This window comes from Ammodytes marinus, assembly GCF_949987685.1.
Source record: "Ammodytes marinus genome assembly, chromosome: 21".
Classification (NCBI taxonomy): Eukaryota; Metazoa; Chordata; class Actinopteri; order Uranoscopiformes; family Ammodytidae; genus Ammodytes; species Ammodytes marinus.
This window is the reverse complement of record NC_137225.1, coordinates 10,510,613-10,537,997: the sequence shown is the minus strand read 5'-3', so window position 1 is coordinate 10,537,997 and position 27,385 is coordinate 10,510,613. Positions and strand designations below refer to the sequence as shown.

At 45.1% G+C, this 27,385-nt stretch overlaps 1 protein-coding gene across 1 annotated transcript in view; it reads left to right on the top strand.

Annotated features, from left to right (window-relative positions):
- The window catches only part of zfhx4 (zinc finger homeobox 4), an 84,788-nt gene that overhangs the window by 16,668 nt on the left and 40,735 nt on the right, over positions 1 to 27,385 (top strand). The window contains exons 2-5 of the mRNA XM_080050291.1: positions 5,798 to 8,318; positions 8,651 to 8,887; positions 9,362 to 9,656; positions 11,677 to 12,215. Of these exons, the coding sequence (XP_079906417.1) occupies positions 5,844 to 8,318; positions 8,651 to 8,887; positions 9,362 to 9,656; positions 11,677 to 12,215 (3,546 nt within the window). The 5' untranslated portion in view covers positions 5,798 to 5,843. The remainder of the gene's footprint in view (positions 1 to 5,797; positions 8,319 to 8,650; positions 8,888 to 9,361; positions 9,657 to 11,676; positions 12,216 to 27,385) is intronic.

Below are 27,385 nucleotides of genomic sequence, written 5' to 3'. Positions count from 1 at the left end.
ATCAACCTTTCTTTTCATTTCTTTTTTCCTTCTGTCTACAATCCGAGATCATTGCTCATGTATGCGTCATTTTTTTGATTTTGGACTTGCTATAAGGCATTTTTGCGGAGGGGGTAATTTGTTAAACAAGATTCCTGTGCTAAACGGAGTGGCGCTAGCTTTTAAGGTGTCTGGGCCGCGCCTCGCTATAATGATAAGGTGTCTTCTGGTAATGAAGGGCCTTTGCTCACGAAGGAGACAGGGAAGAGGACAGACGGACAGAAGAGGGTGTGTGTGTGTGTGTGTGTGTGTGTGTGTGTGTGTGTGTGTGTGGGGGGGGGGGGGTTACTGGAGAGATCTATCTAGCATCTAATATTACACCTCCAGGCAACAAACAGGGGCCAGATGAAATCCCATTGTGAGGGGTTAAGAAGTAAAGAAGACAAAAAGCACTTGGTCACGCAAAATCCCCCCCCCCTCCCCTTCTCATCCTTTTGCAATTTTCTCCCTCTGTCCTTTCTTTTAAGACTTTAAACAGAGAGCGCATTAGGGCCCTCCTCTGTGATTGTGTGCATGTGTGCATATGTGTTTGTGCACGCATGCATCCGCACTCTTTGATGGCCACCGAAGGCTCCCCTCGTTGCATTGTGAGGGAGGGAGATAATTCCCCCCCACCCCTTCTTTCATCCACTCTGTTTTTTTTTCATCCCTCCGTTTCTGCATGGCAACAAATAAACAGGTCTAATTAGACCGGAGTAGGCCTATTCATGGGACTGACAGTGGGAGATGGATGCAGGGGCTTTCACAGCACCCTTCGCCTTTGTCTTTGCCTAACGCCGGGTGACATTTTGATAGAAGATTTGGTGTTAGACTGAGGGGCCACATGCCGAGAGAGCGATGACCTTCGAGGAGAACTCAAGGAATGGACACCCGGCCCATAGTCTCTCACGCTGTCTTCATGACTTTGTTGTTTGACTTTATACTAGCTTTTCGTTGGGGGGGGGGGCACTTTTAAAAGATTCAGGCTGGCTTTAATTTCATCAGTTGGCATTAGCTGTGTGTGCTTCACATAATGCACCCAAACAGTTTGTCAAGTAGAGGGGGAAAATAAAACCACTTTAGAAAAACTCAAGATGACCACTTCCCAAAGCGAGAAGAAAATCCACCTAATTCCAGTGTTTAGAGTTCTTCTAAATATTCACAGCACTATTTAACAACACTGTCTGCCCTTTTGCATTAGGATATCAGACAGTTAGTGATGAGGAATTTGAACTTAACCTCCCCCCCCTCGAGTGTAAACAAAGACGACAGCGTGGCGACACTGCAATTACAGGTTGTTGGCGTTTTAACGGGCTGCATCTCTTCTGGGTCTGATGCGTGATAGTCTGTCACGAAGACAAAGGCTGGGAGGAGACTATCTGACATCACTCTCTGCTTGAGTTCACTATACCTCAGGTCTGCAACCGTGGACATGTTGTAACAACTTCACGTTTCATTGGCACATGTACTACATTATAACACGCGTACACAGTTGACATAACTCACTTTTTGGCCCATGCGGAAGCTTTTCAAACAAACACGTCTGTATTTGTATATATTTTGTATTTGTATATTTATCTGTATTTAAAGAATAGTCTCCGGTGACGATCGTGGCCGCTTGTGATAAAGTTACAGGGTTGAAACTCCTATCTAAACTGGAAGCACTTTCAGAATAACACAGTCAGAGAGAGAGAGAGGGGTGGGGGGGGGGGGGGGGGGGTTAGGGGATTGGAAAAAGTAGAGAAATCCCCTGCTTTAGACCGTCTCTCAGGGAGCTACTGAAAAGCAGATGGAGGGATTGAAGGAAGGGAGAGAGAGAGAGAGAGAGGGAGGAGGGGAGTGTGGGGGAGAAAAACAATAGGCCAAGGAGTCCCTTAGCCCCTTTCTCCCATCAGAGCTAGCAGTGTCCAAAACCAGGCATTCCTGAGCTATTATTTGCCTCTCACTGGATCTGATCTGCCACTTTAATTACCTTTGGTGTGTGTGTTCGTGTGTGTGTGTGAGCCTGTGTCCGAGTGCATGCGCGTGAAAGCAAGGGGACATGCTTAATTAAAAAACAGAGGTAGGAGCAGCTCAGACCATCTCTTTTGTTCTTCTGTCAAAAGAAGGGAACTGTTTCTGCAGCGTGGAAAAACCTGGGCTTTATTTTTTTTCTCTCTCTCTCTCTCCTCCCTTTCTCTCAATGTATCTGTCTATCGCTCCTTTCTCAAATGAAAGTACTCTGGTTGGTTAGCAGAGCGAAGGAAGCCAGTGGGGGATAGAGAGACAGAGAGAGAGAAAGAGAGAGGGGGAGAGAGAGGCAGGTTTTGTAGCTAGCTGTAACATGATCTGTCTTTAAAAGAAGCAGTAGTGGACACTACTGCTTTGAAAGGTGCAAAGCCCGGAGAATGGAGCAAAACAAATTGAAGCAAAGCATATCACTTTTCAATCTACTTACTCTTGAGACAAAAAAAAAGGTGAGGTAATCAGCTTTTCTATAGAGCTGATCACAAGTTATTATATTGATCCATGGGAGTCTAAAGATTTGGATTTTTACCTTGAGCTCAGAGAGAGGTAGCAGAGGGAAAATATATCCACTTGATAGCGAGAGCAGCAGACATCTCATTACTCCTCAGTCCGACTATTTTAAATTAACGCCCGCTGAATGGATCAGGATGACTTCAAACGTCTACACCAGGCTGCATTGCGCCACACTGCTCTTTCATTCTCGTTCAGAGAGGATGGGCCAAGTTAAGAGCTGAGACTTTTAAGCATTTCACTTAAGATTCCTGCATCCGGCCATATAAAAGCACAAGACAGCTCTACTTTTGAGTCCCCCGCACATGGGTCTTTTGTTAAGAGATATTCAGTGCTACTTGCAGAAAACTCCCTTCATAGACATTGTATGCTAAATGTTTTATACCTCTTTCATTATTATTTCTTATGGTCTCTGTGCTTGTAATTTTTTTGTTTATCTGGCTTTCCAAGCCCTTTTCCAATGCGGCGGGTATATTTTTCGACAAATAGTTATTAAAAAAAGCAGAAAAGCTAGAACGTAACATACAAAATCTAAGATCCACAATAAGTCATGCAGTGATACATTGTTTGGCGGTACTCTGTTTATGGCGCCATTAATGGGTTCAATTAGAAGCAGGAATAGCAAAATAATGGACAGTTACATTATTGTTGGCAGGCGGCACAAATGTAAACAGCTGCTAACTGGTTAGCATTAGGGGTGATATGTCAGTGCCAAGTGCTTAACACATTGGCTTATCCATAAGACATAATTCCATACTTAAAGTGTTAGGAGATGCATAATTCATAAACCGCAGTGTTTTATGTCCGAGCTACAATTCAAAGAGGTTGCTCCCCAATGAAATAAGCAGTGAAATGACACCACTGACAAGTAGTAAATCCTGTCGTATGTGTCGCATTAGCTCTCAAACCCACTGCTTCTGAACAGCTTTACCCTCCATCACATTCAACACAAGCCTGGAGTAAGAAGGACACACCAGTGGAAAACATTAAATGTGTATATGTTTGAATTTCGGGGGAACAAGCCCAGTATGTTGTTTTGGCGGCTAGGTGAGCGTAATGGATGAGTTATGGTAAAAAGCTGAATGAGCTCTAGTTTAAGTGGAAGTGGAAAAGGCTTTTAACATTTTATTTTGTCCCCTACTGTTAAATCCATTTTGTTTTCTTTACTGTCATACAAGCAGCCCTGCTATAAATACAATTAAGACATAGATTTGTGGTGAAACATTACCTCTCATGCATTCTTGTGGCATTTGCACACATTCGGTCTCAACTCCTTGCATGTTCAGAACGCATACGTAATTGCCACTCATTTCTTTGCCATTACAGGCGCATTAAGATGCAGACAGGTGTTTTTGTGTTGTGTTTGTTAAGGGCCGTATTTGTGTGAAACAAAAAAAACAGTTTGGTGGTGTTTACTACATCAGAATATTGAAGATAGGTATTAGTATTGATCACAACATTGTACAGCAGATACTAGACGAATAAACTTTTGGCAACCATTTTAATCTCCATTAAGATACTTTAAAAACATTAAAACGTAACAATGTTTGCTGTAGAATTATCCCTTTACTCTGTGACTGCTTTTTTCTGTACAGGACTATGCTTAGGAGGCATACACGTCACACGTTTACCTCCCTCATTTTTGGCCACATACATGCTGAACAGATGAGCACAGAAATAAATGTTCTTCCCCTCGTGAAATTGTCTTTAATCTCACAAATATAGAGACAGAAACGGAGTGAGACACAGAGAGGGAAAACATAATTTTCTCTCTTTTAATCTATCACTAGTCCCCATGGAATCATCTCTGGGATATGTCAGATTAAACCTGATTATAGCGTGTGCACACACACACATGCAGCCACAATCATACTTGCACACATGTTTGATTTCATTCCTCACGCTCTCACCATCCTTCCCACTGGCTTTGTTTAGCCCTGGATTGTTTCGGATTAATTCTCTAATTGCTTTGTAGTTCTGTTGTGTGAGAGAGAGAGAGAGAGTGAGGGTAGTAAGAGAGAGGGAGAATTAAGCAGCAGGTGGATCGGGTTAAAGGTTAACTTGGCTCTTTAAAGCTTTCTTTTAATGCCAGCTCATTTACACGCAAGCATCTGAAAGGCGCTGGTAATGTATCAAGTGAAAAAAAAAAACACTGGCATTCACAAGTCCTCATTTGTTGTATTTAGCTGAGCAAGAAAGAAGTTTCTTCTAAGTAGCAATGAAGCTCCAGATCTCAAGCTTTTAGTCTGTGTTTTATTTTTCTCCCCTGTGGGGTTATGTGTGATTGGGGGGGTTTTACATTGTGTGTGTGTGTGTGTGCCATTGCATTTGTGACTTGTTGTGAAAAGCCAAGAGATTGAAGTAGTGAGGGGTTGAGAGATGGGCAGCCGCCCAGGATTGATAACATCTCACTGGTATTCCAAACATCATTCCTCATGGAAACTCATTCTCTCTCTCTCTCTCTCTTTCTTTCTTTCTCTCTCTCTCTCTCTCTCTCTCTCTCTCTCTGTCTCTCTCTCTCTCGCTCTCTCTCTCTCTTCTGTTTCTTTCCTTTATTGCTCCTGCATGAACATACATTTTAATTGCTATTAAAATGTCCTGATTTATTCTTGCATACGCACCCTTGTCTAGGAAATGTGCCATTGGGCATTGTTCTCCCTTTCCGCATGTTCCAAGTACAGTCACACAATTGGCTGCATGACAATATCCAGTATCGTACTTTCCTTGTCCATACAGAGTCTAGGTCATACCTTCAGGACATTAATAGGTTAATAGGTGCTGCCCTAATTAGCAACTCATGACTGGTAAGAACATGCCAAGACTGATTAAGCCAATGAATGGAGACTCCTCTTACTCAAGTCTACTGTTTAAGATGTATCCACTAAACACTGTTCTTATTTCTGGTAGGTGTGTGGTAAGCGATACAGAGGTCAATAGTTGTCATGTTGTTTTGTTGCATCCAAGCCCTACCTCAGGAGCTTTTGGTGTGTATTTGTATTGCGGTCGGAGGTGTCTACCAAAATATGTTCCATAATCCTTCATAACTTCATAATTCCGCACAGCATTTAAATTAAATTGCCAAATTACAGGAGGCAGTTCGTGGAAGAGGTTTTGCAGGGAATTCAACTCATACTAAATAGCTGGAGAAAAATCACAAACATATGCTTGTGTATTGTAATGTATTACAATTAACTTGACAACTGTTAAGAATTTGCCAATATTATCTGTTTACTAAATCTGTTCTTTTTTCTCTCTAATCCAGGTCCCTGTTAGACTGGATGAGATGAGATCCCTATGTAGTGGTCGTCATGGCAACTTGTGACTCTCCCCCTATGGTGTCTTCGCGGCAGCAGGAACATGGTGGCCAGAGGCTGGACGCTGCTGCTGAGGACAACTCTGTCGTCCCCATGGAGACCAGTGTCGCCAACAACAACAACAACAACCAGTCGTCACCTGCCGCCATTGGAGAGCCAGAGAATGGAGTCGGAGAGCCCGCTGTGAGCCTGCTAAGGTCCACTGCTACCAACACTGTCAGTGCAACCACCGACCCTGTGGCTGAACAGAGTCGGAAAGAAAGCTTTACTACCGGTAACAAAGGGAGTGTTACCGGGACTTTATTAGGAGTAGGAGGAGCAGCAGCTTTGGGCTCGGACTGTACTGCCCCTGCCACATCTCCCGTGGCACCGGCAAAGGAGATCCCGTGCAACGAATGTTCTAGTTCCTTCTCCAGTTTACAAAAATACATGGAGCACCACTGCCCCAACGCCCGCCTGCCTACCATCGGAGGTCACGAGGATGGTGAGGAGGTTGAAGGGATGTTAGGGGAGGAGAGTGACGATGAAGGAGAGCGTGAGTTGGGTGCTGCAGACGTGGGGGAAATGAACAGCGAGATGGAGATGGAAGATGATAGTGATGTGGAGAACCTGTGCAGCGAGATCATCTACCAGCCCGATGGCTCCGCCTTCATCCTGGAGGACTCCAAAGAGCAGCGTGGCAACCAGGGGGGACTCCCCGGGCCTCTCCAATTCAGAGGCCTGCTGTCCCCCCAGACCTTCCCCAATGCCCAGGCCAGCAGTGGCCAGAGCCCGGTGGGGGAGCGGTTGGAGCAGCCCGCTGCACCCATGTCCTTCTACCCCCAGATCATCAACACCTTTCACATCGCCTCATCCCTGGGGAGTAAACCCCTAGCGGCCGACCACCCCTCCTTCCCAAATACCTCAGCTGGAGGGCTGGCGGGCGCTCCTCCCGTGTTGCACAGTTTCCGTGTCTATGACCTCCGCCACAAGAATAACAAAGACTATCTGAAGGCGGATGGTGCAGCCAAAAACTCCTGTGTGTCCAAAGATGTCCCCAACAATGTGGACTTGTCCAAGTTCGACGGCTGTGTAGCCGATGGGCGGCGGAAGCCTGTGCTGATGTGTTTCCTGTGCAAGCTGTCTTTTGGCTACAGCCGTTCCTTCGTGACACATGCTGTCCATGACCACCGTATGACCCTGAATGACCAGGAGCAGAAGCTGTTGAGCAACAAGCATGTCTCCGCCATCATCCAGGGCATCGGCAAGGACAAAGAACCTCTTATAAGCTTTCTGGAACCAAAAAACCCCCCCAACTCTGTGCTACCCCACTTTCCCACACCTGCCAACTTACTAGGGCCAGACACGGGGCTCCGCGGCTTGTGGAACTCTTTCCACAGTAGTGGGGAGAATGCAGATTCCCTTCAAGCAGGTTTTGCCTTCCTGAAGGGCAGTGCCAGCAGCTCCTCCAATGACCAAACCCCCAGAACCAAAACCATGCCAAAGGCTGAGACCAACCCAAACCTCGGGGGAGGGGCTGGCGCCCACAGAACCCCCAGCAGGAGTTCTACTGCTGCTGCCACTGGTGGCAACCTGGAAGGTCTGAACTCTGATAGTGACTGCAAGGGCCACCTTAGGGACACATGCACTTTGCAACCCAATGGGCCGGACCTGAGCCAGTACCCGCTCATTAAGCGGGAGCCTGGCGCAGTTGGAGGAGAAAGTCCAGAGCAGGATGAGGATGCATACTCCAATTGTGGAGTAGAGATGGAGGCAGACGAGGAGGAGGACCAGGGCATGGCCATGGCAATGACAGGCCAGCAGGCCGACAGCACCAGTAGCAAAGATTTCCCTCTCTTAAACCAAAGTATTTCCCCCCTTTCCAACAGTGTGCTAAAGTTTAATATTGACAGCAGAGGCCCTGCATCCACCTCCTCTTCCTCCCTATCTATGTTTGAGAAGCTAGAGATGGAGAAGAGTCGCCTGTCCACAGCCCTGGCAGCTGCCAGAGAGCGGGACAGCAGCAACGACTCAACCAGTGAAGCCCTGACAGGACGTGATGGCTCCTCGCCATCCTCCCACCCACTTGACATGATGATGTTTCGCGGAGATGACGAGAGTCCTGGACCTCTGCATCAACACATGGGGAATCCCAGTACGCCTGGAACGCCAGGGACTCCTGGTACCCCTGGTCCAGGTGAAGGGTCCCCAGGTAGTGGGGTAGAGTGCCCCAAGTGTGACACAGTCTTGGGATCCTCACGGTCCCTGGGAGGGCACATGACCATGATGCATTCACGCAACTCCTGCAAGACGCTGAAGTGTCCCAAGTGCAACTGGCACTACAAGTACCAGCAGACACTGGACGCCCACATGAAGGAGAAACATCCGGAGTCTGGCGGATCTTGTGCATACTGCCGCTCAGGGCAGCCTCATCCCCGTTTAGCCAGAGGCGAAAGCTATACCTGTGGATACAAGCCTTTCCGATGCGAGGTCTGTCCATCTAATTCACTCTAAATTTTTTTGTTTTTTTTCTGTTAATAGAAATAGTTTGCTATTGTAGCCAATTTTAGGGCAAGACATCTTCACTCCATTGAAAATTAGGTGTCAGAGCAGAATAAATAGGGAGTTTAATGTATTTGTCTTTCACCTTCTACACACATATCACAGCTTTAAAGGTTAAGGTAATTATCTTAAAGACTCACAAAAGAAACCCCACAATATTAATACCGACTATATTAGCTTTGGATTTTTTTATTTTTTTTATTTTTTACAAATGCAAATAGTGTATATCATGTATCATTGTGTTCATTCTTCCCTTTTAGGTTTGCAACTACTCAACCACCACCAAAGGCAACCTTAGCATCCACATGCAGTCAGACAAGCATCTGAACAACGTACAAACACTCCAGAACGGTGGCACTGAGGTACAATACAACCACAACCACAACCATGCCAACCATGTCAACCATGCCAACCCTGTGCCCAGTGCCAGCCTTGGTGTAGGCTGCGGTGTGCCCTCGCCATCCAAGCCCAAACAGAAGCCTACTTGGCGCTGTGAGGTAATGAAGCAAACAGAGCATCATTGTTTTACTGTGGTAGCAACATACCAATTTGCTTGTTGCAATGTCTCAACAATGAGCCGGTTATTTCCCTCTGCGTCACTATGTCTATTATTTTTCTTGGCCACATCATCTGATCTCTTGTCATTATAAAACAAGAATTTGTCATAGATTCAAGTTTTATCTCCCAAGTTTTGGAGAAACCAGAAGAAATTCATCATAACCACACTCATAAAACGCTGGTATCAAATTGTATTTTCCGGATTTGAATCAAGATGTAGTGCTTCTGTTCTTGTCAATGCCCGTTTTCAACATGATATAAAGGTAGATTTTAAATGAATCCTATAATATTCATAAATGAAAATAAACTGATAAAAGAAATGAACTATAATTTAATTTGATGTGTTAAGCTAGCAGAGTCAGATGATTGTAAAAAATAAATAAATAAAAATGTATCACGTTGCTTTCCTTCAGGTGTGTGACTATGAGACCAACGTGGCCCGGAACTTGCGGATCCATATGACCAGCGAGAAGCACATGCACAACATGATGCTGCTGCAGCAGAACATGAAGCAGATCCAACACAGCCTCCACATGGGCCTGGCTCCGGCCGAGGCAGAGCTTTACCAGTACTACTTGGCTCAAAACATGGGCATGGCAGGCGTGAAACTGGAGAGCCCAGCCGGCAGCAGTGGCCCAGAAGCCCAGATGATGATTAACCCCTTCCAGCTAGATCCTGCCACCGCAGCTGCGCTTGGATCTGGTCTAGGTGAGTGATACAAAAATGTAAGAAAAAAAAAATGGATACACAAGGTTTATTAATTAGTCCATTAAAAAGAAAGGGAAAAAAAACTCTTCTGCATAGTATTTTCCTTGTTAACATTGTTTTACCCTCAAGCTCGCTATCCCATTTTCTCCTGCTCATCTTTCACTTGGTCAGTTTTATCTGTTTTGTCTGTTTATAGCCGATACCATCGGTGCTATTGTTTTTATCTCCTGTGCCTTTCCTTTGTAGCGCTTCATTTTTTCACCTGCCCTCTCACCTTCTCTCCCATCCTTTTTACCTTGCCCCTCCCCCCCTCCCACTGCCTCCGCCGCACCCTCTTCTCTTTCTCTTTTCCTCTTATCTCTGCGCTCATATTGTCCCTCTGTCATTGTCTCCTTTCTTTGACCCCTCTCACTGATTAAAAAATGATTATGAGACGCCACATGAGAATTATTCTTAATCTTTCATTTGTAATTTTCTTAAGTCAGCTTAATCCCCCCCATACACACACCACCCCACCTTCGCTCACCCTGGAGAATACACGCACGCACGCACACACACACACACACACACACACACACACACACACACACACACACACACACACACACACACACACACACACACACACACACACACACACACACACACACACACACACACACACACTCTCACACAGCAGGAAGCGGATTCCCGTAGGAGTGAGAGAGATTTAACAATGACCCTGCAGTGGTACACACCCACTCCCTCCTCTAGTGTGGAGGTCACAGCCCAGCCAGCAGATGTACTCTCAGTGAATTACACTGATAGCACACAGCTCCCCATAGTGAGTGCAGCTGTAGATTGGTTTGCTTGGTGTTAGGAGGATATTTATGTATTCAAGTAGTCGCACCTGTATATATAAACATACACAGGCATGCATAGATGGACGATGATTCATGAATATGCATGCTCACATGCATATACATACTGGAACATTTACATTTTCTAAATATATGCTCACATTTTGCATTCAGCCTAAAAGATGCAAGTTTTTTTTTAAGTGAGCACACACAGGCACACACAGGCACACACAAACACACGTTTAGTCATCCACTAATTGGGGGAATTGCCCTTAAACTGTAAGAAAACGATGCAGATCATGTGTAATTGTTAATTCTCTGTGCTCCAAACAGTGTGTTGATGTATCTGATAAAAGACACAAGGAGCCTTTGGTAACACCCATAGATAGTCAATGAAGGGATCAAACCAAAGAGTTAATTACATTTGTATGAATGGCAGACCATTTTTTTTTTCTTTTCTTTTTCTTTTTGTCGTGGGGTGGGCTGGCAGAAGAAAGAGAAAGCACATGTAATGCATTGATCAGCTTTTTAAATCTGTGTGTGGATGTGAGAAAAGCCTGGAGCCCTATAAACCCGTTGTCCCACCATTGCTCAAAGCAGTAATTAAAGCTACCTGATGAGCGAGTTAGCAAGTTGAAAGGGGTGATTGTAATTGATCCTGATTCAATCCTATTAGAGTTTTTTTATAGACAAGACTTTGTAAGGAGCCCTAGTCCTCTGCAAGGCTTTATTTTATCAAATCCTTTTGTGTGTGAGAGAGGCCTGCATAGAGTACTCACTTCTCTCTTCACACTTAATTTCAATAAAGTGTCCTTTTTTCTATTTCTCTCTATTCTCTTAATCTCTACCCTATGCATGTCAGCCTTTTATTTTCATACCTCTTTGTTTTCATGTGCCATTCTCCTATTTTGACATCTTATCTCTCTATGCTTCCACATATGTAACCCATATGAAAGCCTTATACCCTTTAAAAGGTGCTATTTTTATACATTTTGTTTCATTAATGCCTTTTTCATGGCTACGCTCACCCTATCAACAACACTACCGCTTTTGTCCAAAGGGGGTGCAAGACTGAACACAAACTAAAAGTTCCTCGGAGCACCTTTTTAAACGCCCAATCTGTCTTTTTCTTTTAACTTGTCTAACCTTGCGTTTCTCTCAAATTCTTTCCCCCCTCACAGTGAACAGTGACCTATCAGCGGAGTTGCGTCTCACCAGCGGTCAGCTGATGGCGGACGACCTATCGCTAGTGACCTCGGGTGGAATGGGCATGTCCTCGTCAGACCCCTCCCTGTCCGCCCTGTCTCCGCCCATCAACGACCCCTCTCTGCGGCTGTACCAGTGCGCCGTGTGTAACTGCTACTCCACGGACAACCTGGAAGCGCTCAACGCCCACGTCAACGCCGAGCGCACGCTGCCCGAAGAGGAGTGGCGCTGCGTGGTGGGCGACGTCTACCAGTGCAAGCTGTGCAGCTACAACACGCAGCTCAAGGCCAACTTCCAGCTGCACTGCAAGACCGACAAGCACATGCAGAAGCACCAGCTGGTGGCCCACATCAAGGAGGGCGGCAAGGCCAACCAGTGGAGGTTAAAGTGCGTGGCCATCGGCAACCCCGTGCACCTCAAGTGCAACGCCTGCGACTACTACAGCAACAGTGTGGACAAGCTGAGGCTCCACGCCACCAACCAGAGGCATGAGGCCTCCATCCGCCTCTACAAGGTAAGAAAGAAGAAATAACACACTCTCTATTTTCCCATGTCCTGTGTGTTCTGCAGAAACACTAGTCCTCTAATTACAGATTTTTTTGTTCCCGCTGAGAAAAGAATCTGGGCTATAAACAACATTGAGCATGAACATGTGACAAAGAACAAACTCAGAAAGAGACATTTTATCAGTAAATGAACTTTGTAGGACCTATACAACTATACTATCAGTCTTACTGGTGTACATCTAATGGAAACACCAGCCCTTTTTAGACTCTGAAAAGGCACCCATTTTTTGTTTATAAAGAAGTGGCTCAAATCCTCTGCAGTTTCACATGGATATAAAGTTCCCATGAGAATGGAATGATAGAGATGGAAAAAGGTCACTGTTAAGACTACCCAGGGCGATTTTCATCAGACATGGGTACATGACCTGCTGGCACTACTGTTCCTACTAATTATACACAAGTCACATATATGCCATCGGGGAGTTTGAGTTATTTAAATGTTTTGATCATCTCACTTATCTAATTAAAACTTCTTCACACGAGTTTCTGCAAAGAAATTCCAACACCACCAATGTTTGGCATCTTTCTCCTCTCTAATATATTTAAGGTGATTTAGGTTTTCAGACGTCTTCTTCAGCGTAATAGGATGCTGTTACATTTCCGAGGCCTTGACGTACAGGACAGGATCAAGTGCATTACATTAATTAGGATTTCTTTACTACTGGACACAACGTTTGGCAGTAGGGGAGTGTTTATACGAGTGTGTGTGTGTGTGTGTGTGTGTGTGTGTGTGTGTGTGTGTGTGTGTGTGTGTGTGTGTGTGTGTGTGTGTGTGTGTGTGTGTGTGTGTGTGTGTGTGTGTGTGTGTGTGTGTGTGTGTGTGTGTGTGTGTGTGGACAATGTGTAGACAGCAGTGGTAAGAGAATATACTGTACAACTACTATATTTATTTACTTTTCAGTACTTTTTTAAACAAATATTTATTAATTATTTCATTTTATTTGTTTACTCTTGTTTTTAAATAAAAATATTTCTGCAGCATTTGACAAAAATACGAGATCAAATTAAATATACATCAAAGATTTTGATTCACATTTAAATTGTCTACATTTGTAATATAACGTTTTGTTTCAGCAGACTTTAGTCTCCTTTTAATCAATGTTTGTAAAAGTGGTTCCTTGCATTGCTAAGTTACCTTCAAGGAATCCTCTTGTATTTGCAAATCTGTGAGTGATTATTTTAAGGCTCGAGTGGATTAAGCACATATGCATACTTAGGGGTTATTTAAAACAGTCTTAGTTGACTTAAACAGGATGTACATATTGACACCCGATTGGCTGACGGTCTGGCAAAGGCTGAACTTGGCACCGGATGAGTTGGAGATGTCTCTCCTCGGGGACTGTTCACTAATTGCATCGAAATAGTTCAGATTTTTAAATTCTTAACAAAGATCCTGCAAATGCTTGCACATTGGCCTACGTCAGCCCATGCCCTAACTTACTAGATCAGCATGATTAGTCTGAACTAATCAGGATCACCCTCCACAAAGTAAGACTGTAGTCAAGGTGTGTAGGTCTTTCAAAAAATATTGCACTCATGCATATATATAGTATTTAGCCACTTCTGCTGGCTTTGTTAGTTGATTTAATGGGAAGCAATAGCCAGATAGGTTACCAAGGCTACCACTAAACATTGGTAGCAATTTAGTCATGCAAAGAAAGCTATTTATATCAGTTCTGATTAAATGTACAAACCCAAGAAGCACAGTCAAAGTCCAAACAGTAAAAGCGCTAAAGAAATTAAACAAAAGAAGCTTGTCTCAACATATTCCTAATTTAGTTCTTATTTGGGTTTACAGTCGAGTTAAATAAAGCAAGGGAGTGTCCTTTTAAGCAAACACAGACGCCAGTGTAGCCACGGCAAGTGATGATCATCCCAAATGCCCCCTCTGTGCACCCATACACCCCTGTACCTCATCTACCCACCCACCCAACTACCCCACAGGCCTCAACAAATCTGTTCCACAGATGACGCTTTTAATGCCTCTGGCAGATATCCCACTATTTTACCCTTGGACATGTGGTAGTAAAGTAGAGAGAGGGGGAGAGAGAGAGAAAGCATAGAGCGGCAGAGAGCAAAAGCAGAGGGAAAAAAAAATCATTTCTTTATTTGACCAGAAAAACACCTCTCCTTTTATGTATTGGCAGAGGTGAAAAGCACATGGGGATGGAGGTAGCTTGGCCGGGCGCATAAAAGATCCGAGTGTTGACGACTTTACCATCTGGACGTTTGGAAACAGAGAATATCTTTATGGCATGGGAAACCATTTGAAGATACAAACAAAAAGCATATTCAGGAGATTTTATGGCCGCTTTGTAGCAGCAACGGAGTACTTCAGAGGGGAATGGAGAGAAGTCTGAAAGTGTGTTTTTTTTCTTTTTTTGCACCATACTTTGAAACAGCAAGAGGGAAATGACATTAGCAGCACAGGGAGATCAATGTCATCTGGTGTCCAGGGCACAGCAGGTGGCGCAGGAAGTCAAAGGCCTTATATGGAAAAAGCAGAGGTCTACGCCTCGCCGATTATTGTAGAGGAAATGCAGGCCATCTGATTGGATAGTTTTTTTTTTTAAATGAGAATACTACAACACAGTCAAGTGTCTTGCCATATGAGCTCTCATGATACACAATTGGCTTTTCAAGTGCAAGGCTTGTAAATAAAAAAATGGAAGATGTTTTAATGTGGCGTTTGTATGCTAGCAGCCTGTGAGGTATAAGCTGTGCGTTGGATCGTGCCGTAGTAGCATAGCGTGGCCGTTGCTGGCCTGCCTCGTGTTTGGCTTAGCATCGAATATGATGATGTATGGCTTCGTTATGATTTTTAATAACAAACATTGGCCTTAATACACATGGAGACAGGAGTAAATCTGTCAGTGCCATTCACAAGTGCTGCGGGGCTAAGTAGGGGGTTTAGTTTGTAGTGAGCTTGTGTGTGTGTATGTGTGTGTCTCCACAGAGCTTTGAGGTTAAGATCTGGGTTGCGCTTGCCCCTGGGTCATTAGGAGTTGAGAATGTTCACGGTCAATGTGGCATGGTCAAGCCAAGGACCACACACACATGTACAGACGCACTCTTGTGTCTCGTAGGCCGTAGCACCTGTTTCTCAGATGGCTGTCTGAATAACTCCTCCAGCCGCCACCGCACCCCACTCCTGTCTGTATGTCTGTCTGTCTGTCTGTCTGTCTGTCTGTCTGTCTGTCCAGCTTTCCGTCATAATTCAAGCGGGAAATGGACGTTCTGGTGCCCACTGCACCTTTCCATATCTCTGTTTTTCTCTCAAATAATTTTTCCCCCCTTCTTTTTCTCTTCCCGCACACACTCCTTTGAACTCAGAATCTCGGGCTTATAAAATGCTCAAACTTTTTATGATAGAGAGGGGGGAGAACAAGAACGGAGATAGAAAAAGTGTCTCTTTCTGACCCTATCTCACATTCTTACACTCTCCCTCTGTTTTCTCTCTGACTCTCTCTTTCTCTTTCTATCTCTCCCCTGGGGACCCACAGATAGACCATCTCATTACCCATGATCCTCTTGGCATCACCATGGCCGGGGAAATGAGGGGTGGGGGGAATTAAACGAGGGGAGTGATGGGAGGAGGGATGGTTAGAAGGAAAAGAAGAAGGGGAAAGGGGACTGGATTTGTAGATGGTCTCCCCCTTTTAAATTTTTCATAGTTTACTTTATTTATTTATTTTATAGTTTTTTATTTTCAGTTTTTATCTTGTGCCTTTTTCCCTTTAACCAAAGGGCTTTTTATTTGTATGTTCTGCCCCCCTCCCTCACTTTTTATTCTCCTCCTTCTCCCTCCGATGGAGAGATGGCTGTGCTTATGCATCAGTGATATTAAGTCTACCGCTGTGCCTCGGCTATTAGCGAGGGTCAACCCTGCCCACTCTCATTTGAAAATCAAATGGCCCAATATATATGCAGCCCAAATTATTGGACTGTCATTTGGACTCGTGTGATGGGCAAATGGACAGGAGATTGACTCCCATAGATTTGCATAAAAAGCCATTGTGCCGTTCCCCCGGAATAGAAAAGAGACTGGAATCTATTTCAAATGCAATGGCTACGATTTATGACTGTATGGAGGTATGGCATTACATGCATTCATAGATACACACTCACTCACATACACTATTGTGAGCTTGATTATCAAGTTACCGTTTTACACTTGGACACGGACTCTTGATCACTGCATCCTTGTCTCACAGTCGCAGACAGGACCTAAAGAGTTGCTCCTCTCTTCAAAAGGGACTTTTCGCAGCCACTCCACACTAGATGGTACTTGACTGCGAGATATAGATTTCCATGTTCTGTCATGGAGACGGATGATGCAGCAAGCCGCCCGAGAGTTCAGTGCTGTAAAACCCAACAGAAGAATGAAGTCACTTCGGTGTTTTTTTGCCAGGAAAGTTTGTCTTTCTGTCTGTCTGTCTCTCTCTCTCCATTCTTCACTTCTACAAGTTGTTGTTTCTGCTCTCTCTCTCTCTCTCTCTTGCTCTCTCTCTCTGTCTCTACCAGGCAAAGAGACGCCGGTTAGTAGATTATTCAAATCGTCTCCTCTTTCACCTGCGTGGAGATTACAATGGAAATCTTTCAGAGGTCTGGGGGTGGCGTTGTGGTGGCTTGGGGGGAGTAGGGTGGCGGCTAATTAAAGCATAAAAGCAGGTGTGTGTGTGTGTGTGTGTGTGTGTGTGTGTGTGTGTGTGTGTGTGTGTGTGTGTGTGTGTGTGTGTGTGTGTGTGTGTGTGTGTGTGTGTGTGTGTGTGTGTGTGTGTGTGTGTGTGTGTGTGTGTGTGTGTGTGTGTGTGTGTGTGTGTGCGCGTTGGTCGCTTTGTGTGTTTGACAGAGAGCTTTGAATGGACGGACTTCCACCCCCTCCCCCCTTCTTCCTAATAATCCTCATAGATATTAATAAGAGTTTCGCCCATTCTCCCTTAACCAGATGGTCGGCAAAGCTCTTGTGTGTGTGTGTGTGTGTGTGTGTGTGTGTGTGTGTGTGTGCAATGTCCAGCTTTGGTCCAGCTCCTGACTGACACTCCTATGTAATGTTTAATTACCCTAGCCCAGCTTCCCCCTCCCCTCTCTCTCCCCTCTCTTCCAGCTTAGTCAATAGGCCTGCAGACTGTGATGGTAGAAGCCTTTTTTTTTTATTTATTTCTACCTTTAGCAAGGTGTGTTCTTCTGTTTTTAAGACAAGAAAACAGAAGAAGTAAACAGAGGCCTGGCTTCCTTATATGAATAGCCAGATGTGATTCCTTCTCAAAAAAAAACGTCCTCACTCCACTCCAGGCTGTGGGTCATTTGGGCCGGGCCATTTGTCCATGTGCAGGGGACTGTGAAGCAGATCGGGGCTGACAGGTATGGGAACGATAGCAGAAAGGAGGGTTATGGTGTGTGTGTGTGTGGGGGGAGGTGGGGGGGGGGGGGGGGTCAGTGTCTTCCAGACCACCAGAAACATCGCTAGGATGCAAGAACAAAGGAGCTAGCAGGAGTTTGTCCTTTTTTTCCTCTCTCCCCCCCCCGGCTCATCTGCACCCCCTCCCACTTTTACTAGATCTCCACCCAAATACACACTTGCCCTCCTCCTCCTCCTCCCTCCATCCTTATGCCTCCTCCTCCCTCTATACTCACACACTTGTCGTCTTCCTACACCTCCCTTTGTTTTCATCCTCAACTCCTCTCTCCATCCCTTTTTTTTCTCTTTTTGGTTTTTGATCATTCTTGTGGGACGAATATAACAAGAGCTATAAAACAACAAAAATATATTTTTTTTAAATCAAAGAGAACACATGATCTTAAATGTGATCTCTCGGGGCACGCTGCCTTCCTTTTTTTGATACCTTGATTTGATCAGACGGATCACATGGTTAGCGAGGATACGATAATAAATACCTTTTGTGTTGAGTTCATGAGAGTGACTCTTGCCATCACGTTGACATTTAAAATCCTTGCCTCATTTTATATCGAAACGAATTTGAAAAGTTATTTTAAAAACTTGTAGTCTCTTAACACCGAATGTGTCCATTAGGAACGCCTTGGTGTTCTAGTCGTGAACTTGTCCTAAAGGAACATCAACTTTAGAACGGTATTTAGATAGCACGCTCACGCCCCCCCCCCCCCCCCCCACCCCCTCTCTCATGAAGCTATCAGGATATTGATATGGACAAAGTTGAACTGAAAATACTCCTTGACGCCCTTCCAAATCAATAATCAATCGATTTGAGGTAATTGTGCCTCCTTTGGAACGGTCCCAAGTCGCTCTCTCTCTCTCTTTTGCTTCCCCTCTCTCCGTCTCACACTCTCTCTGTCATTATCAGCATGTGGCCCAGTGTTCGGCATTTCAGCATTCCAGCTATAATTGATTTTAACCATTAGGTGCTCAGTGAATAGATAAGTAGTGGGAGATATTCGATTATACGGTGAAAAAGAGAGAGAGAGAGAGAGAAGGGGATGAAAAGAGAGAGGGAAAGAGAGACTGGAGGAGGGAGGGCGAAGGATTGAGGGGATGTTGTCGGAGGGAGCTGGGCGAAAGAGGAACTGACCTGTCCCGCTGTCTATCCGTCTATCCGACCAGTGGTCTTCCATCTTTGCAGGCAGCACAATACTGCTGACCTCCTGTGAGTTCAAGCAGCTTAGTTTCTGCGAGGTAATCCCTAATGCTTTGAAATAGACCTGATAGAAAGCCCACTTACTTGTTCGGGATTAATGTGGGTCGGGTTTGGGGGGTGGGGGTAAGGAGATGGTGGGGGGGGGCATCAGTACATTTAGTTTAATTAACCTATTGGAATTATAATATTAAACTCTTTAATGGTGGACTTACTTGGACCATGGTCTTTTAAAAGCATGTTGCAATGTATTGTGGGACAGATGGGGAACACTTGCATTTACACAATCTTGCACAATATCAGCCATCCGTGTATTAATACGCCGCCCAATCGCATTGTTTATGTTAAGCTATATTCTATGCCGGTGGCCAGAGGGCTATTAATCCTTTTCAGTGCTCGTCTATCCCGTACAGAGGCCATTTTGAAACCGAGTGTAGCCGATGGGTGGTATCGCATTCCCCACTGTTTTCTGAAGATATAAGTCTGATTTTTTTTTCTTTTTTTTCACTCTGTCCTTTCTCCTCTTTTTCCTCATTCTGGCAGGAGTGTAGGTTAGGACTAGGGGTAGGGGTAGGGACGGATGGAGGGGAGAGGGAGAGGTGGGGAGGGGGGGAACAAAGGCAAACATTTGAGTAATCTTCAAAGAGCCCATTGGTATGTTGAGTGGACGCTGGTATGCGGACCGCGGCAGAGGCTTTTTCAGGGGAAAACAATATCCTTCCTTTTAGTTTAGACGGCCGGCCGGGGCCTGGGCAAACACTACAAGCCAGGCCACTCTGCCCAGTGCTGCCATCACTGTCTGCCTACCCCCCTCCCTCCCAAACACACCCTACCCCAATCCCCACGACTCATGCAGAAAATTGTAGGGCCCTCTCTGTTGCCGGAACAGGATATAGCTCATCCTTATGAGTTTATGGGGGGTAGTAGAAACTAGACAGCACATCCCAAGTTGTCTAATGTTTGGCTGACTACCTTTTTCTTTTATATATAAATATAAATTTAAACTGCTTGAGTATTGATATAGAGGTGTGAGTAAGAGGGAGAAACTGAGCGGCACAGTCTTATATCGTCTGCCTCCTGTAGAAGAAAGTATCCGAGGGATCAAGTGTGCCATCTTGTAGGTCAACTGCGAAGCTTTTGATTTCCTGTGGCAATATGCAAAACGGCGCCGCTGAAGAGGTGCTTTCATTGTGCTCTCTCTCTCTCTCTCTCTCTCTCTCTCTCTCTCTCTCTCTCTGGCAGAGGTACCACTCCAATGTGCACAAACACACATACTTACACACACTTACACACAGCTTGTACACACAACAGGCCACATTGTTTCCTAGAAATACGGCCCTAACCTCACCTTTTGTTCTATGAAGTGTGTTAAAATGCTGTGCTGAAGTGGTATGCTCTAACATTTTGTATGGTAGTAGTAGTATGTAGTAAAGCTAGATGCGTATAGGTTAAGCAGGTCATGGGTGCAGTGGTGAATCTATCAGGAAGAAGTAGCACAAGAGGGAGTTCCTTTTAATAAATACAGCAACTCTAAAAAGAAAGAAGAAGCTGACGGTCTTCCATTTTGTGACAGTTTCAAAATGAACTCCCTTTTGTCCAGTAATCACTAGCCGTTTTCTCACGAGGATCCACCCCAGGGATAATTTCTCCCATTTCTCTGTCATTAGGAGGGCCTGGTATTAGGCTTGTGTTTTGTTCCCTGTACCTTTTGTTTTGTGCTAAGTGAAACCATGCGACAGGGTAGGGGCTAACTGGAAAACAATACTCCCCTTCACAGGCTCAGGAATGTGTAATTAGTGATTTGAACCCGACTGCGCTCGTCTAGATTCTTCCCTATCATTCTCTCTCTCTCTCTCTCTCTCCCTCTGTCTCTTGTTCTTTTGTTCTCTCTATCGTAGACTCTCACTCTCTTCGCCCTTCTCTCAATCTATCAGTTAGCTTCTCTGTCTGTGTGTTTCTGTCATGCCCTTTTGTCTAACCCGCTCTAATAGACATTTCTCGGCAAGTCTCCATTTACGAACATAGCGCAGAGAAAACAAAACTGGCAAAAAAATAGCTGCCCCTCTCGGCACCAAAATTATTTTCCCTTCTCCTCCTTTTCACTTTCAGTTAAACATAACAACATCAGCGTAGGACAAACTTCTTTGATGGTACAAGCCAATAAGCCCGAGCCCAAAGATTTTCAAACCCTTTTTTATTTTAGTTTTTCTCCTTGTCTCTCAGAGATCCTGTCAATTAGCCCTTGCCTTGATTTCCCCAAAGCAGCTTTGCATGTTGGGAAAAATGGAAAATGATGAGCCCTGCCCGAAAGCATGTTTGCATTTCAGCAATACCCCCCCACCCCCTCCCCTTTGCACAGCATTGGAAAAAAAAGATAATCCTGCGAGCATGTTAGCATTTGGACGATCTTGATCTCAGCATTTTTTTATGATCTCTGTCCCCTTGCGAGTCGATGGAAGAGATAATCTGGGCAGCAATATGGTTTAGGGAAATGGGGAGGTCTGGTCAGTCTCACCTGGCGGCGATGGAGACAAGCGGGGGCTTTTAGACCCTTCTGGGCTAAGGTCAGGATGGCTAATAGGGAGTAAGTGGCTGAGCCATGCAGTCTAAATCTAATGCTAATGTAAATACTGATCCATTTTCATGGGGGGTGGAGGTGAGCTGGCTTTCAAGACACCTAACACACAGACACAAACGCGCACGTGCACACACACACACACACACACACACACACAGACACACACACACACACACACACACATGCAAAGATGAGTAAGTAAGATTTGTCCTGGACTCTCTGTCTCCTATAATCCGTTATTCCCGACTGGTGGGTCGGTGCATTATAAAATATGCGGAGACCGCGCTTAGAGATGAAAAAAAGTATTTCCTACCCACTCATCGACTAAGACCAGAAAAAAATTAATCATGTTGTAAATCAGCAGGGGATGGTTTTTGTTTCTGCTAAGCATAACTTGTATAGCTTGTGTGTGTGTGTGTGTGTGTGTGTGCATGGGCACAAGAGAGAGTAAGAGATGGAGCGTCAGAAGGGATTTTTCCCAGTGAGAGGCCAGAGGTCAGGAAGCTGTGAACTTTTGATTGACCTCTGCCCCAAAAGTCAGACACACTTACGTCACTGCTACAAGTGTGTGTGTGTGTGTGTGTGTGTGTGTGTGTGTCCGTCCGTGTGTCTGTGTGTGGGAGTTAGAAAAATGTGAGGCCAAGACTATTAACTGGACCTTTAGAGTTACATTATTTTCCAGGCTCTCACAAAGGCCCTATCCCTATTGCTTCCTCATTTCTTTCTGCTGACAAATAGCAAAGAGGAATAAAGATGAAATGGAGAGAGAGAAAAAGAGAGAAGAACAATTTTAAGGGTGAGAGAAAAAAAGAGAGAGAGAGGCAGGCAGCGCAGACGTGGGGAGGAATGACAGAAAGCTAGTTTAAAAGACTTATTGGGATAATTCATTTATTTGGCTTGCCGGCCATTATGCGATGACTGCTTATTATTATTGGGTGACCTAAGCTAAGCTAGCTCACAGACCCTGCACCTCATGGAGCGGCCCCAGAGCTGTGATCACATGGAACTGCCAGCAGGCAGAGAGGAACGGGAGAGGCAAATTAGCTGCTCGAAATATTATTCTATGCATTCATGAAAGTTTGAGGCTTGGTGGTGAAGAAAGGAACGACGGAAAGGAAAGAAAAGAAGGTCGGGCTGGAAGGGGATTTCTTTTTTTTTTAGGGATATATTTGTGTCACCAGCATCTTTAGATCACACACAGTGGCCTTGTCGGAGTGAGTGAGAGAGGGAGGGAGAAGTAAGAGGTGTGCATTGTGTGTGTGTATGTGTGTACGCAATGTGCACTCAGCAGTTTTTGTATAGAGCTTTTATTTGCATATTTGTTTTTGTGCGTGCAGCACTGAATCTGTGGCTCTGCACTGTATTTGCTGCTCTATGTATCTGTGGAAGCGAGGTGGCACATACCTGGGCCCTCTGCATATCTTTTCAGCGGTTGCAGTGATCTTGCGTTACATCTATGTCTTGGGGGCTGAGCGGCGGTTAGCAGTAACATGTGTTGGGGAGGTGGTAGCAGTGATGGAATCCTACACTTGGCAGCCTTCCAGGCAGCGCTGGTATGTGTTTAAAATACTTTCAAGGAACAAAACACGCTTTTGTTATTTGCTGGGCCAAGTGGGGCTGTTTTTGTCTCCGATGGCCCCCGGGGGCCCAGGGGATAGCACCGGAAGCTGGTGACGTTCCAAAAAAAAAAAGGTACACCCAACAACAAGCTCCCTGCTTCCCCTAAAAAAACACACTGATGAAAGGAGATAAAGAGGTTTTCATTTTCACAATGTGTGGGACGCACATTTGCATGCCACTCTCAGCGGACACAAAAAGAAAAAAAGAGGATGTATGTATGTACCCATTCTTTACGTATAAAACATGTACAAACACGCTCTGACACACACAAACTGGTTATTAAGACATAGCTGCGGCGGTAGCAGCATAGCAGAGTCCTTCTTTTCTGTATGTGTTCATTAGCAGCCTGGTTTACACTTAATGACAGGAAATGGCATGTTTGTACTGTATACCCTCCTTTTCATTTGGTTTATGGAGGAAATCACAACTCGGCTGCTTTGCTCTGCTTTTTCAAAAATATTTTTTGTCATGATATTAGTGCGTAGGCGCACAATCACAGGCAAAGACGATAAAGAATGCAGGATTGAATTATAGACACAAACAGAAACACTTGTGAGGCAAAATCAAAAAATGTGGAATGGAAATTATTGATGCATGAAATCCACAAACGCACGCATGCAGTGAGAAAAAAAGGAGCATGAAACGTAGAAATTATACCCACCCCCACCTGCGCACACACACACACACACTCACACACTCACTCACATACTTTGACGTATGTGTACATGCACGGCGAGATAAAAGAAGTTGTGAGGAGATGTCTTTTGCTTTGGCTTATTATGAATTCAGTTAATGAGGCAGCTTTGTCACCACAGATAGAACAAATGAATATGAGATGGCACTGCTGCTATCCTCCCAACAAACCCAGGGAGAGAGTGGAGGGGAGGTGTATGCACCCGTGTGTTTATGTGTGTGTGAGAAAGGTGTTTTGTAAACATCTCATTCTGCATAATGAATGCGGTCCTCTGTCATCCACACACACACACACACACACACACACACACACACACACACACACACACACACACACGCACACAGCAGAAAACCACTCCACAAGGGAGCTTCCCTTACCTGTCAAATTGACTCTCCTCCCTTCTCCTCATACAAGTCCCAGTGTGTGTGTGTGTGTGTGTATGTGTGTGTGTGTGTGTGTCATCGGCAGAGGCTGACAATGTTGTGTTTTTGACAGGTAAACAGGAAGTCCCGGGTGTCATAATTTGCATTCTTTGTGTATAGGGGGTGTGTGTGTGTTTACCTCCCCCACTATCCTGAGATGTCTGCGCCATATTAAGGTCTATAGGGAATGCTGTTTAGCTGATTTTGATTGGCCCATGGGGAGTGTTAGCCTATTTGGTTGTTTGCCAAAACACTGATTCCCAACAATTAACCACCAGGCACTCTGGAGAGGTGCCGTATTGACAAGGATGGGCCTTTTTGCTATTCTGCACACACACACACACACACACACACACACACACACACACACACACACACACACACACACACACACACACACACACACACACACACACACACACACACACGCACACACACACACACACACACATATATATACTCGGTCTAGACAAATGTATCTACGGCATACACACATACACACACACACACAGAAACTAACACACAGACACATAGACCCAAACAAATAAGCTGCGGCGTAAATTACATGCACATTTCAAGCAGACACACACACACACACACACAGGCGCAAACCCAGGAGCAGGAACAGTGTGTTTGTGTGTTTGAATATGCATTACACAGCCCACGCCTGGCAGGAGTCAAAGTGCTCCTTTTAAAAGTTCATAAATCATGGATGTTCTGGCCCTGTGATCACCAGACCGCCTGCATCTCAGCCCCGCCGAGTGCCAGAGAGCGACAGACAGCCCTCTAGTTTAGGTCTTAAACAAACCCTGTGGAATGTGCTGATGGGGAGAGAATTAATATTAGGCCTAAACCTATCTGGCAGCACCGGTTTCAACCCCAAGTATATCATCCAGCTATATACTCTCAGCCCAATCCTCAAATCCCTTAAAAACACAACATAGAATCTAAGTTAGGACATTAAAGGGTGCAAAGGGATTTTTAAGGACATTGCTTATTATTTAAAAAAAAAGGGAGTTGGAAAAAGTTCAAACCAATGCAATTACCTTAATGGTCGTGACATTAGGAACCCCTGAAAACTATCCTGATAAGACTACTCGACTTAGCATGCCTTCTCTGCTGCTGAGAAAAATGAACATATTCGCTCACGAAAAAACACACACAAAAAAAAAAAAAATAGGGCCTCCTCTGATTGCTTTTTTCATTCAATTCACCCAAAGTATTTCTCATTTCTCCCAGAATGCTCATGACATTGGAGTAGAGTCTAGACACAATTAAAAGAAAAAATATCACAAAGCAGTTAAAAGAAACCTTGTTTTTTTTTACTCAAGTAACAATGATTGACAGTATGGAGACTTTTTGCATATGGTGTGTGTGTGTAGCGTATAGCATGTATATGGAAGGGGCCATTACCAGATGCCAAAACAAAATGATTGGTCCATCCATCCGTTTCCCCGCAGTGTATCCTGGGCCAAGTCCTGGTGGCAGGCAGCTAGGCTTAGGGAGGTGGCCCCAGACGTCTCTCTCTCTCTCTCTCTCTCTCTCTCGCTCTCTCTCTCGCTCTCTCTCTCTGTCTCTCTCTCTCTTTCTCTCTCTCTCTCTCTCTCTCTCTCTCTCTCTCTCTCTCTCTCTCTCTCTCTCTCTCTCTCTCTCTCTCTGTGTCTCTCTGTCCCTCTCTCTCGCTCTCCCAGGCAACATTTTCCAAGTCCTCCTGGGGGATCCCGAGGAGTTCCCAAGCCATAAGATATATAATATAATCTCCACAGCGTGTTTCTTAGGTTTACCCCAGGGTCTCCTACCAGTTGGATGTGCCTGGCAAAAAAAAGAAAGCGCCCAGGAGGCAATTAGAAAAGTTTATATTTTCAATGAAAGAAAACATGAACCCAGGGCCTTCTTGTGTGTGTGCATGTACGTTCACTGACTGCGTGCATGTGATATATGTGCGATTTGCTTCCGTGAGCACGTGTGTGTGTCTGTGTGTGTGTGTGGTTTCCCCGGTAAGGCTCAGCAGCAAGGGAGAAAGAAAAGAAGCAAAAGAAAGAGAGAGAGAGAGAGAGAGACTAGGAGCGAGGGAGGCCTCTTTTCACAGAGAAACAAAGATAGCTGTAATTAATGGCCCTGAGCTGTGGACTAGGGGAGCTTTCTCCTGACAACTCCGACTTAATTAAAACTTAAGACTTCTGAAAGGGCCTCTGACTGCGCGGGGACGTCCCACCGTCTCGTGAGAAAAAGCTCGTAAGATTTTGTTCGACAAAGGAAAAAAGAAAGAGGGAGAGACAGAGAGAAAAGATGTGTTAGCGGCTGTAGCTATGTTGCTAATCCCTGTTTGTCAAAGGAGGGAGGGGGGCCGCGGGGGGAGGGGGGTTAGAACTCACACACCTGCAGCTAACTATTCACCCCACCCACCCCTCCATCCCACTCCTCCTACCACACACACAGACACACACACACACACACATGCACACCTCCCACACATAGGTTGCTCCATATAACATCATGCAACAATGCTCCGGAGAAAGAAAAATATTACCTCGCTAACTTTTCATGTGTTTCGAGATTGAAACGTCTTCCTATTGGAGTCATGAAAGACAGTATAGGGCTGAGCACACACACACACACACCCACACACACATACATACACATACATACACCGACCATTGTGTGTATTAATTCATGCATAGTACCCTCCACCTGTTTCTCACATGGCTGTATGAATAAATCTTAACAAAGCACATAGACTAACCTTCGTGAGCCACCTCCGTGTCTCTGTCTCTTTTGCTTTGCTCTCTTTTTCCTCTCTCTGTCTTTTTTCTCTCCCCTCTTTCTCCCTCTTTCCCTCCCTCCCTCCCTCCCTCCCTCCCTCCCTCCACAGAGGATCAGATAATAAAAGCTTGGCCTGGTCTTTTGTTTTTGTGCATTGTTCATTAGCCCGGCAGCAACAACAGAGGCACACTTGATATGCTTGGCTTGACTGGGTGTATGGGAGTAAGGCAAGGTGGGATGGGGGCTCTGTGTGTGTGTGTGTGTGTGTGTTTGTGGCCGCGCACACATCGAGGTAGGGGGTAGCTTTGCATGGCTGCAATGCCATTAAAAGAGGCAACTGGAAATTAAGGGGCTTGCAACTGACAGCACACGTTGAATGAGAAACCCCCGCAGCTGTGAACAATGAGGAGAGCCGGACAATGAGCATGTT